Source organism: Echeneis naucrates, chromosome 13, assembly GCF_900963305.1.
Source record: "Echeneis naucrates chromosome 13, fEcheNa1.1, whole genome shotgun sequence".
Taxonomy (NCBI): Eukaryota; Metazoa; Chordata; class Actinopteri; order Carangiformes; family Echeneidae; genus Echeneis; species Echeneis naucrates.
This window is the reverse complement of record NC_042523.1, coordinates 13,698,371-13,711,607: the sequence shown is the minus strand read 5'-3', so window position 1 is coordinate 13,711,607 and position 13,237 is coordinate 13,698,371. Positions and strand designations below refer to the sequence as shown.

The window sequence follows — 13,237 nt, the reverse complement described above, 5'->3', positions numbered from 1 at the left end:
GAAAATCAGGTAACCATTTTACTTCATACAGGAAAATTTTTACTTTGTTCATTTTAGTTTGTTTTGTTGTGTTTTGTTTATTCCTCCTTTCAGTAGCTTGTGCTTGTTTAAATGTTTATGCAATGTGAACTACTATCTAATTGTGAATATGTTTCGAAATAGGTGAAGATTTCAATAAAATTCAAGTTAAATTTAAATTCAACATATTGTTTTCAGTAGAACTCACCCTTATAAAGATTTCTGCATGTTTTAATGTATGTATATATTTATGTTTTCAAATGGCAAGAATAGATTTCTTATCATTTAGATTACATAAGCAAATAAAAATGTCTGAAGCAAAATTGGAATCAGGTTTTGCTTTAAAACAGATACTGTGGCAACTTAGTTCAGTTGTAACAAATGCAAACTTACAATACAACACAACACAGACAGTAAAATAAAATGGGGGAAGGGGGCCCCAGCGTGCATTGACCTCCTCCTCCTTCCAGAGCCTCAGCTACATTCCTGTCAACAACAACCAGATAGAAAGAGACCCTTGTACAAAAATAATGAGGATAAAAACTTCCCAGCAACAGTCATTTGAGCTAAATTATTAAAAATTTACTTTCATCTTAATCTTAAATTGTTCACAAGTTAGTTACGCCAACAGTGTGCCAGGTTAATTGAAAGACTACTATTCTTGCATCTCACACATTCCAGAGATAGTCTCTCCAAGTCTTTAAATAGCAGGATGGAAAGTTTTCCGGAGCCAAGATCTCAAAGGTTAAGAGGACAGTTCTTATGAAGAATTCAAGAAGATGTTGTGAAAGAACTGTCCTAACATCGATGAAGTGTAAAATGAGCACTCCCACATTAAAATATTTAGAAAAAGACATCTGGAAGATATGAAGCAGCATATGTAATTGTATCAGATTTCAATAACACAAAGTGCGAAAGATTCAAAGATGTGGGAGTGTGTGGTACGATGAATGCGCTCTGTCTTGATTCAGATTCTAGTGAGTTATTTCAAAACCCTGTGCGTCAGACCACAGGATGTAAGAAAAACAAGAAGTGCAATCAAATGTTGCAGTACCGAATGAATGTCTATTTTTAATTTCAAGTGCACTTACAGAGAGATATTAAAGGTCTTTTCTTTCTGCTGGTGGCAGACTGACACCTTACCACATGCAACTAATGACATACACCGATTGTTTAATATTTTCTCAATATTTTTTTCAATTGTGTAAATACCAGACGATTGTCAATTTTTTTCAAAACTTACAAAAGCTTGTGGCTTTGTGATTTAGTATTTCATTTTTTTAGCGTTGTCCCCTTTGCTGCTTTATCACCAGAAATGTGTTACCCTGATATTACTGTGCACATACGGTGCACTGTGCAGGCATGCAGTCTGTGCTGCCTCGGAAGACAACTAATGAGGTGGTACACTCCAGCAGGTGTCTATTGTAATGTACTGAATTACTGATTTTGCAATATAGTCATCTATAAATTATTCTTGATTTTTGCTGAGAATCTTTTGAATCTGATTTGTGGTCACAGAGAGAATGAATAGAGAAAATAACCGTTATTAGCACTGATTATGGGAAAGCAAACTAATTACTAGAGTATTGGTGAATGTTATAAAATGTAACAGTCTTTATTTTCTTGTGTGAAGCATTCCAGCCTTTGTAATTCATTGTGTTGTTGATCACTTTTTGTGATTTTTGGCTAATTTTGAAGATTTTTGCCCAGTGTTCTTGTACTTAAGCCCATTCTGACCGTCTGCCATGGGACCTTGCCTGTGTGTGTTTGAGTTCATTGTTTGTTCCTGCCAGCTGCTGTTATAACTGACTAATTTTAGTGTAAATACTGTTTTAAACTGTATCTACACTTTCTAAGTAGAATGAACTTAACATGGGTAAAATTGAATGTGAAATATCAGCCACAAAAGAGGATTTTCAAAGTTGTAAAGCACAGCCACCCAAGCAACACCCCAAAAGCTGATTTGCTGAAAAAGCCAAATAATAACTTTTTTCTATCCACATTTCTTCCACATAGTTGTTAGTCTTATATAACTCCTTAAACCACACCCACCAAGGATATAAGTAGAAGCCCCAACCCCCCACCAGCCATAGAACCACCATCAGGGAGCTTTGAACAACTACATATTATTCCAATTCCAATCCAGAGAGAAAAAGCCCTGCCATGGAAGGAGGCCAAAGCCGCTCTGTTGTGCCATCCTATCTTGGATGGTCCATCTTCAACACTTTGTGTTGTTGTTTGCCTCTTGGAATTGCAGCCATAGTCTATTCCTGCAAAGTAAGTGATTTTTCCTGAATGTCAAACTTAAAAAAAAAATAATAATAATCTTTTTCTGCTTTAAATTAAACTTCACAAACTAGTTTTTAGAAACATTTAAAAACATACTCCTTAATTTGAAATTGAATTGAATTTTGATCATTGTTTTTTTAAGGCAAAAAATGCCAATGCTGCTGGAGAATCCACCATAGCTGCTCACGCATCAAGGACAGCCAAGATCCTAAATGTGGTCGCACTTGTCTGTGGAATAATTTTGATCATCATTTTCATCGCTCTCAAAGCTGCTCAAAATTAGCAAATGAGACTGACGGGGCCAGTTTCAGCCATCAGAAACTTTGGGATTTCTGCAGAGTTTTTGTTACCATGGACTGTCCCTAGCTCACCCATAAAAAGAAACAGATGTCTGAATGTGTGCTCATGCACACGCACACACAAATTGCATGTTGGTTTATGTACTTCTTGAAACCAGGCACTTGCACAAATGGCAATTGCTATTAAAGATTGTGTTCAAAACTAACATTTATATCAATTTTGTTTTACTCATTTATAATGGAATTATTGTTTTGTAAAATAAAATAAACATTACAAAATGACTCTTTTGTGTGATCAGTGTTGATGAAATTTACAGAAACAAAAACATGGGTTGTAGAATAAAGCTCCACAGAAATATTAAAGGAGCAGTTCTTGCGTCAGACGGACATCTGAGTTTGATTAATAAACAGTGGCGTCTGTTCTCTCTGCTGTAAAGGATACCATACTACCTAAATGGGGAGATGAAGCAAATCCTTTCCTAAACAGATTTTTTTGTTGACTCATTTTTTTCCCCCCACAAATGTCTCATTTCAAAAAAGGGATTATCTGAAACATAGTGTAGCAGTGTGAATAGTCAAATAACATAAAATACTGCTGCTCTAAGGTTGGTGGTAATTACATTTGGATGTAGAGTTGTGGTTAACAATGTGGTTTCTCCATGAACAGTTAGAAATACAGTACAGTATGATACTTCCTATTTAGTAATTTATCGGAAAAATGTGGTGAAACTGCACTGTACACGTTGACTTATAATCATTTCTAATCTGATAGTTGTTTTGTGTAATATCTCATATCTCACATTTTCATAACTCCTTTGAAGAGCAAAGTTATGTGAAAAGCACAAGCTTTTGACAAAGATGGCAGTCTGTCTGTATGTTTATCCCAACTAGTCTCCGCCTTTCTCTGTAGAGTTCTTTTCTCTCAGAAGACTTTCAAGATGATAAAACAAAGATGTTTCTCTGAGCTTCCCCTGGAGTTGTCCAACTTCCTGTCCCCATAATTAAAAACAGACACACAACAAGAAACATACAAACATTCTGGTTACTCTCGAACTCACAGATGTTTCTCTAACTGTTGCGACTTTTTCCACAATACCGGCAGACAAAAATTCCTTATGTCAAAAAAAAAGACATTATTATATCTGTTAACATGTAGTGGAAAAAAATCAGTTCTTACTTCTGCAAACCTCTGCTTGGTTTGTGAAGCTTGTCAAACAAGGAGGAATCCAGAGAGTCTGACAGAGTCCTGTGTAAGCCTCCTGAACACCAATTAGCCTCCTGTCCACAGGGGGGCATATCCAGCCTGGTCTGAAACAACTCTCCAAGGCATGCCTGTATTACCTGTGAAAGAGAATTAAGCAATACATTTGAATTTATGTCATACATAAAATAGTAAAACAAACAACTTTTAAACCCATACAAAAAGATCTGAAAATTCATCTGTAACTTTTCATGAGTGAGTGCTTGTCTGTACCTTGTAGAAAAGCCTCTGAAAAACAGGACTGGAGTCAGTGGTCATGTCTTTTACTTTGATGTGGGACAAACAGTGAAGCAGCAGTAAAGAGAAGCCTCCAACTGAATGGAGCCTCTGGCGACGAACAAAGAGCATCCCCTCTAGCTCCTGTCAACAAAGTAGTCATTCACATGTGCGTGACAGTTGCTCTGAACAACACACTGCAAATGTCCAAACATGCAAAACAGTAGTAGTAACTAAGTAGAAAACAACAGAAAAAAACATCATCATTTATTTCCTTATTATAAGGGGGAAGTTAAATGCACCAAATTGCTGAAATGCAAAAAATTAAAGAAGAAATGGCTACTACAGAAATCCCTAGGCAGCTATTTAACACCTACACAGAAGTGAAGCAAAGCTTAATGTTAGTTTGAAAAGATGTTGTTTTGCTGGTCTGTAATCACAAACTGTAAAACCCCAGTTCTGTGAGCTTTAATCCAAGCTTCTCTGTTTTCATTAGAAGCTCTACACATCAGATTTCCCTTCATTTGTCCCCCATGTTGTGGCCTTCCCCACTTTTAAATATACAGGCAACACCCATATGTGAACAGAACACAAAAAGAGGCGGAGCTAAGCGTACTGCATACTGTTCTCTGATTGGTCTATCGTTGCCAGGGTAGTAAACACCTGAAGTTGGTGTGACGTTGGAACAACGTTGTCTCCCGATATTTGCTTATAATTGGATTATGATATGGATTTGAAAAGTGGGCTTACGTTAAAAACCTACCGTTGGCTTGATGTCTATCCATGTAACATTGACAAAATGTTGGATGGCGGTTGGTTGTCAGCACTACACAATTAGTTATCTAACGTTGTCTGACGTTGCAGCCCATATCCAACCAAGGACCAACATTAACACAACTCCCTGTGTCAGCTGGGAATGAAGCGGAGCGGCTTCGTGGCTTCCCAAACCGCTAAACCATTCTGATTTTTGAGCACAGTGGGCCACATAAAACTGGTTCGAGGTCAGTAAGCACAACAAGAATTCATAAGGCGCACTGCCGATTTTTAAGAAAATGTAAGGATTTTAAGTGCAGCACTTTGTGCGACTTATTGCTTCCATAAATTTAGGTTCACGCATCCAAAGTGCGTACATATGATTTCCTGGTATCGCCTAAAGACCAAACTTTGAAGACGTGTATTACATGACAAAAACGCAGTGTTATTACCAAGTAATGCACGAATGAATGCAAGAGTTGTGCGCAGCCATCTCAAGCGTGCAAAGTTGACACGGGGTGCTTAGAGTAGCCTAAATAAAGTTGTTTTTTTTGTTTGTTTGTTTTTACCTTTATTGCTGACAAACACAGAAATCGTGGTGAAAACAACAAAATAAGAAAATAGATAAATAAAAAGTACATGTAAAGATTGGAAAACAGGCCCACTGGATGTGTGTGGTGGAAGGGTGGGCGTGGTTGTGAACGATGACTATACCAGGAACCTCATTTACAGAACAATGGTGACAAGTTGGGCTGTTCACATTTGAGTTGTGGGTAGAAAAGAAAAATGGCTGGGCTGTGGTAGAAATGGGAGGGGGGACTTCTTCCGTGGCTTGGCTTTCTTCCATATTATGTCCAAGACACTCCCTTCTCCAATTTTGAGTCCAAGAACAACCTATCTGATCACAGACTAACACAATGAAATTTTTTTTTTTTTTTTCAAAGCAAAAGTTATGTGGACACACTCAAAGTGCGTCTCACTGTGTGCTGTAAAGTGCTGCAAATTCACAGATGAAAGTCAGCTCATGACATGAAATGCTTGTCCACAGTTGCTGGATTGCTCTTTAGATTGGGAAATGTGAACTGTTTTGGAACGCCACAGAGTAACAGGAAACTAGATTTCCTTATTCAGGAAATTTGAAGGCTATGGAAATGCTGCTTATTTCCTGACACTGGCGACATTTTCTACTGCCCTTTCTCCCTTGCGAACCGATAGAGGATGACCAGAGAAAGAACTTTTTGTGTCAAGATAAGCAGAGCTGGAGCGGATTTTCAACAAAGCCATTTATTGTTCAGACTGCTCTCTGGAATGGCTTGTTCAGAATAAGTGAGGGCTCAAAAATAGATAAATAGGAGATGGCCACAGCAAGATGTTGTGGTGGTGGGGCATGACAGTGTCCAGTGGCCGGAAGAAGTATTCTGATCAGACAGGAGCAGAATTACACCAAATTTAAAAAAAAACAAAACAAAAAAATAAAAAATGGAGCTATTAACCCTTGTTAACTCTCTATTGTTTTTTTAATTACAAACTACTAATAATACCAGTAAGGTACAATTTCTTTGCAAAAAAATAATAGTGATATGCAGAAGACAGTCTTCAGTCTGATATGAGATTATGTGGTTTTGATCATTTTGTTTCGCTTTATGTATGTTTTGTCACGTGCCTTATGTATGAAAATTTACATTGCGCCTTATGGTCCGCAAAATACGGTAATAATGGTTACTTTTGGCCACTAACCATAATAAAGATGTGCCAGGGTCTATTATCTAATCAAATTTTACACTCTAGTTCACATGACCAGCTGCATATTTGCAGTGAGGTACTTTTACTCAAGTCTGGCTTTTGGGGAGTTCCACGAAGTTTATGGGCAAGTCATTCAACAGCTTTACAGAGCTGTTCATTGCATCCATCACAAGTATTTTCTTTTAATCCACTTTCTCCACTTTATTGCTCTTCTTTTAACTGTAGGATTTCATTATTATAATAGTGATCTTATTTCTCTTTTACAGACAACAAAGTTTACCTGATAAAAGAAAGAATTCCTGAAGGCGTTGTTCAAGTAGTTGTTGTTTGGGAGACTAGCAGCGATATGAAGTGAAATGGGTGGAGTCTGTAAGAAAAGAAAACAACATCTGTGGCTTTTCTATTAAAATATGTTAACTAACTCTTAGATCTTATATCGAGACACTGACATAACAAGGAAATCAAGGAAAAGAGAAAGAATGCAGATACAGGTATATATTTCAAGCTAAGATAAATTAAAGAATAAATTAGTCTATGAAAAATGAATAGGCAGTAATGATAAAAGATTGAAACTGTGGCACTAACCAGGTTCAAATTATGCAACGTATGTATCAGGAATAACCCGTGCTGGTAGACCAGGAACTCTCTGGGGTTAAGGACCGACAAATCCAAAGGGATCAGTTCCCCTTCACATTCCCACTGTGCATCAAGAACATCTACAAAACTCTTGCCTCCATCTGGACAGATGCAGAACAGTTGGCTTGATCAGATCAAGCCAATTATTTGCAACAGTGGCACACAATTATTAATCTGTCCAAAACATTTGACTTCACATCACAAACATCAAACTCATGGTGGCACTGAAGTAAAGATCCGAGTGTCACCAAAGTCAGTAGCATTCATTTCACGAGGATGTCCGTAAAAACTGGAAAGCAAACCATCCTTGTGTTGACACAGAGATTGGCTGACAATAACTTCCCCTGAGTCACATTGCTTCACTGATTTCTTGATAGTCACTGTAGATCTATTTTTTGATACATGTGGAAAAGCATCAGTAAAGCAAATCTGATTAAGTTAATTAAAGACTGAGTTGCTGAAGCCAAACAAACTAGCATATGGTTCAACACGTAAGGTTCAGTAAGCATCTACTTCCTGTGCTTCACAAGGCTTTGGAGAGCAATAATACGAGAACAGTTGCAAAAACATACATGAAATGCTAAAATTTTACACAGAATTTCAGTCCTACTCTTGATTCATGTATGCATGTATAGATAAATACTTTTAAATTGAGCATATTCAAATTTTCTTCATGTTGGTTTTATTTAGGAGGAAAGGCGATTGAGGAACATGCAATGGTTGATTGTCTATGAATGGCCAATGATTAGTTTGCTTCATGTGTATCTATAGATGTGAAGCAAATTACTTTGTTTGAAATATAAAAAAAAAACAACTCCATCTGACAGACCTCTGCGCTCTCCTTGAAGAAGCCCTGCCCCACATGCCCAGCCCCTCAGCTGTAGCTCCACAGCTCTCACTAGGTGGAACAGGGGAGAGAGCTGCAGCAGCTTGTTCCAATCTTCTTCTGAGGAGTAAGTGGCACACGGATGAGAAAAGTTCCAATGAAAATGCATGCCACACACTCTGGCTATGATTTATTCATTCATTCATTCATTCATCTTCTACCGCTCATCTGTTTCTGGGTTGGGGTGGTGCTGGAGCCAATCCCAACTCACATTGGGCGAGAGCGGTGTACGCCCTGGACAGGTCGCCAGTCCATCCACAATTTAGAGTCACCAATTAGCCTAAACATGCGTGTCACGTACCCAGAGGAAACCCACACGACACATAAAGGCCCCAGGCCTGGGAACCAAACCTGTGACCTCCTTGTTGTGGGGCAACAGCACTAACCGCTATGCCACTGTGCTGCCGGACTATGATTTATTTTTTGATTACTATTATTATTAAATTATTATGTTGCCTGTAATTGAAAAGACAATAGTATTTCTAAGGAGAAGGAGACTCTTTCATAACTTTGCTTTCTGTTAAGAAATTAAGATAAAAATTACTCATTGTAGTTCAAGAAAAAGAGTTATTATCTGATAATTATCTTACTTGTCCTTTTTGCTTTGTGGTTGTGAAGGGCAACTGCCATCACTTTTGTTTTTTCTGGATGAATCTACAGCCAGCTGGTTATCGTAACTTCCCTGTCTGTGTAGTGCATAAACAAGCTGCATAGTTTTAGAGATTCTGTTTGCAGTCTGCTAACTGTACCTTCGTCTGCTCATGAGGGAGTTTCAAATGTATACTTCACTGCACAGCTGTAATAAATTCTATGCTTAAATATATATGTGCAAGGGAATTTTACCATATATGGCTCTGTCACACATCTGGAGCACAGTAATGCACAGGCACCAAAGAATAGGACAGGTCTCCTGAGAAACCCATTACACTGACTACACTAATTTCCAAGTGTCTTAATGAGGTTTGGGGCCAACGCATTCTGCCAGAAAAACCTCTTTGCCTTTCACAATAATTTCACTCATCCCTGCAAGTCTATTAGAAGGTACTGTTGTTCCTCATCACTCCTTCCTGTTAACAGTGATAGAGGGTTCCCTGATCAGTTTGAGATCTAGTTGCTCATCATTTTCATGACCATTAAACAATCCAGCAACCTTTCATGCCTTAAGAATGGAAGCAGTGTCAACATTTTTTGCACTGTTTTTTAACATCTTTCCTGTAATTTCTCACCCGTCTGTGCAATTCTTGGCTTTTCCTCAGCCTGGGAGTGAATACCCAAAGATGCAGTTTGTTGCGAGTTGTGTGTTGGTGCTGAGTTGGTCTGCAACACAGTGTCCTGGGACTGGGCTAGACTCAGAGGCTCCCTCAGAGAATGGTTGGAGTTTCCTTTAAAAACACAAAGTCCTTGCAATAATTGTGTGCCAGAGATTGTGGTATAATAAACACACCGCCACGAGAGCTTTCATTTAGGATCAAACTAATTTGTGTGGAAAATGCTCTCCAGCAACTCCTATGCTTTATTTTGTAAAAGTAATTCAAGGCAGAATATACTGTGGAACTGCAATTTCACTTTAAATAATGAGCCTTGACAGAGACAGTTTCCTCACTCTAGAACATATCCCAATGCTCTCGCTATTTGTCATATGCATTTGAATATACATAAAAGAAACAAAGCATAGAGAAAAAGACAAACAGAATGTCCTGCAGCAGTAGAAAAATGTGCAAGTGAATATGTGCCAACATACTGACTGTTTCCCTTCTCACTGTTCTGAAACATTTTGACAATGAAACTGTCACGATCTGTTGAGATGTCCTGAAACACTCCATGTACACCCATAAAGATGGTATCATAAAGCTGGAGTGGCTTAAAAAAGAACATACCTTTTACCACAGGCATTGAGGAAGTCCAGACTCGAGAGTCTATCTCTAATCCATAAGCCTGCTTTGCTGACAAAACTGAAACATAAAAAATCATATTCAAAAGAGAAAATAAAAGCAGATAGATCTCTATTGATGCATAACAAATGTTAGCATTAACAGCGGTTTAATTGCTTGTCGTGTCAAGTTGCTAAGCCACTATTCACTATACAAGATGGCTTACAATACAAGTTACAGTACACCTCAAGGGCAGACTGGGCACAAGAGGGACTCAATATCAGGAAGAGATGTATGAATCTTGCAGGTCAGCAGGCTGATCCATTAAATAAGAATAGAAATACATTTTGTGTAACCGTAACGCAAATGTAATGCAAAACTCAAATATCGCTCGAAAAGACGAGCCTCGCCAAATTGTCAAATTGGATTCAGATTTCTGATGTCTGAATAGTAAAAGCCTAAAAAAAAAAATATACGAAAGCTAGGGTGCTACATTCACAAAGTATTTTGGAAGAATTTTAATCATTTATTTATTTATTTATTTATTTATTTTTAAACTGAAAATGCTTTAAATGTTTTGAATTTTTGTTAAGAAACCGGGTCTAGTTTGGGTCTCACCAGCTTTATCTTTCAATCAAAATGTGTTTGTATAAGAATTGGCATAGGTAATCAAGATATCTCAAACTCAAAGATGTTCAGATCGATGAAGAAAATTTGTAACTGTAAATGAAAGCCATTTATATTTAGGTAATGTGCTAACAATACCGCATACCTAAATGTTTGCCTCCTTTCACGTATTGGCACCTGTAAAATGTGGTAAACATCCTGCTCCTGTCTGCTACTGGTCCAGTACCTGAGCTGTGCTGAGGCTGTTTGTCCTCCAGGAGTTGGTTCAGTCTCTCCAGAATAGGCAGCATCCTTTGTTGGAGCAAACCTATGGCCTGCTCTCTTGGCTGCTGGCACTGAACCAAACCAAATTCTCTGTACCACAAGTTCCCACATAGTACTGCCTGTATAGGCAAGACGGAAAGATGAGCTCAAGCAGGTGGTGGAATCCACCAAAGTAAACAAATATCATGACTATCTGTGGAGTGTGTTTCCATGCGTGTTTTGACCTGAGCAGTGTTGGCACGGAGCTGAGAATGGTGCCGGACAAAATGAAGTGCAGCAAGAGCAGTCTCCAGCTCTGTCTGTCTTGACATACACTGCTCCCACACATCTCTGTGTCTCATTTCTCTAGCCTGGAGAACAAACAAGCCCATGCTTGCAAAAGAAGATGCACCAAATCTTGCACAATTATGTAAATGCCTGCATTTCACTACAAGGCCATTATTCTGACCAGAGCATTCACAGTGGCGGCCCAGTCTCCTCCCTGTGCTGTCCACTTTTCTTGGTCTTGTTGCAGCTGCTCCATACACACATCCACCTTATCAAGGCCCAACAAGAGCTCTGAATGAAACAGAGCCTGGTGATCCCACTCCTCCTCATCACCTATATACATGCAGACAGAGATGCACAAAGACATGCTGCCAATCCACATGAAGCACTGAAATTATGTAAATCACTTCAAAACTCTAGGGTGCAAGATATAATGCTGACACGATCCATGTGCCTCTCAGAAAGCAACAAAGTAATGATAATGGCATTGCAGGTCATGACAGTCGTTTCCCTTTGTACCACTCATGTACCACTGCCATCTTGCCAGCCAATTTACCCAATGTGAGGATATGTAAAACATGTGGAGGAACAATCAGAGCTAAGGGATAGTGCTGAGCTGCTCTCCTCTGTGCCTCAGTCTCCGATGAATCCCGCAGCTCCAACACTGCTTCTCTCAGCTGTCTCCCTGACCACTGGACCTGCTGTAGAATAGACACTTTAACTTGGAACAAAGAAAGTGGAGCAGATTTTTTATATTTGCACACAAAAAGACACATCCACTCACCCATCTTCAATTTAAGAAAAAAGAGGTATGGAAAACTCTCATACACAGTGATGAGGTGGCATTGCAGTTGTGTCAAAAAAGAACAAACAGCAATTTGCTTATTTACCACGCATTGCCAATGCTGCTGCTTCATTGACGTATCTTTTTCTTTTTTACCAATTTCTACTGCTATATTCCAGCACTGCTACAGAGCCAATGTACAAGCACAAACAACTCCTACTTCTGGACTTACATTCCTTGGCAATAACTGAAAAGGTGAGCAAGCTCTATCATGATCCCACTCATTCCCTCCTTTCTACATTTAAGCTGCCAAAGAAGAAGGGCTGTAAAGCTCCTTTATCCCATCACTTGTAGTCATTCATTATAAGGAACAGTTTAATAGGTCCAAACAGGATCTGTCACTATCACACATACATGCCACTAATTTTTAATATAAGTCTTATTTATCTTATTTAGCTACACTGCTCTTATCTCCCACCCCACATTTTTAGATGGATCTGAACTAAACACCATTTGCTTATGTTGTGTTGTTTTTTGCCACCCATGCCAGTGCCAAAGACAAATGTCTACTTAGTGGAATTTTAATGGCCAATAAAGTAGACCAAGTCTGACTCTCTGTCGAACAGCTGTGTATTTGCGAGTCTCATATAGTGTTTAAGACATTTTTCTATTTCAAAGACAATTACAATATAAGGTGTTGGAATACACCCTCTGAATAGTGCTATTTCTTATGGCTTCAATGGTTAACCCTATTGAAGCAAAGCATGAGAGTTGCTTTCCATAGATCTTGGCAAGTTAAGCATGGTGCAATTATAGTTCAGACTTAATAGTTATAGAGGGAGTAATTGATCATGTTGAATTTCCTCTGAAATGTTAAGTCTTAGTTCTAATGGTGGCTATGCAGCAGTAGTGAAAATATGAATATTGTGCCTTTAAAATATAAGCCTGGCAAAATTTTATTGCCTGAAGACCAAAATGGCCAACCAAATGTATTCAGATGCCTCATGTCTGTTTAGTCAAAGCCTGGTGCAGCTACTGTCTGTCAATGCCAAAGAGCTCCAATGTTTTTCAAAAACTACTGAAAACACATGAATAAGCCTCAATGTTACTGGTTAAATGCCCTTTCAATATTATTAATATGGTCACTACGGCTCTACAGACTCACCAAAACACCAAGGCCGTGTTCACACACTATTTTGGAACAATTTTCATTCTTTTTAGAAATTGAACTATATATTTGTAAGTGGTTTTTTAATTTTCACATTTCTTGCGGAAACCACAAGGTTCGGTTTTGGTCTTTTCACGGGATTTGTAAAAATCCAA

The 13,237-nt window shown here is 38.4% G+C and overlaps 1 protein-coding gene across 5 annotated transcripts; it reads right to left on the bottom strand.

The window, feature by feature from the left end:
- Positions 1 to 247: 247 nt before the first annotated feature.
- On the bottom strand, positions 248 to 12,536 carry LOC115052674 (uncharacterized). Of its 5 annotated transcripts, XM_029516939.1 has the most exons (13): positions 11,915 to 12,536; positions 11,687 to 11,831; positions 11,312 to 11,463; positions 11,088 to 11,213; positions 10,745 to 10,982; positions 9,979 to 10,053; positions 9,328 to 9,483; positions 8,045 to 8,161; positions 7,165 to 7,316; positions 6,860 to 6,946; positions 4,081 to 4,227; positions 3,784 to 3,947; positions 248 to 3,595 (listed from the first exon to the last, which is right to left on the bottom strand). In XM_029516939.1, the coding sequence occupies exons 3-13, from the start codon at positions 11,384 to 11,386 to the stop codon at positions 3,529 to 3,531; spliced, it is 1,404 nt and encodes a 467-aa protein (XP_029372799.1). In that variant the 5' UTR covers positions 11,387 to 11,463; positions 11,687 to 11,831; positions 11,915 to 12,536; the 3' UTR covers positions 248 to 3,528. The 5 variants fall into 5 exon arrangements, with proteins under 5 accessions (XP_029372799.1, XP_029372795.1, XP_029372797.1 ...); XM_029516935.1 differs by having other exon boundaries at positions 11,687 to 12,536; XM_029516937.1 differs by having other exon boundaries at positions 4,081 to 4,095; positions 11,687 to 12,536.
- Positions 12,537 to 13,237: the final 701 nt, after the last annotated feature.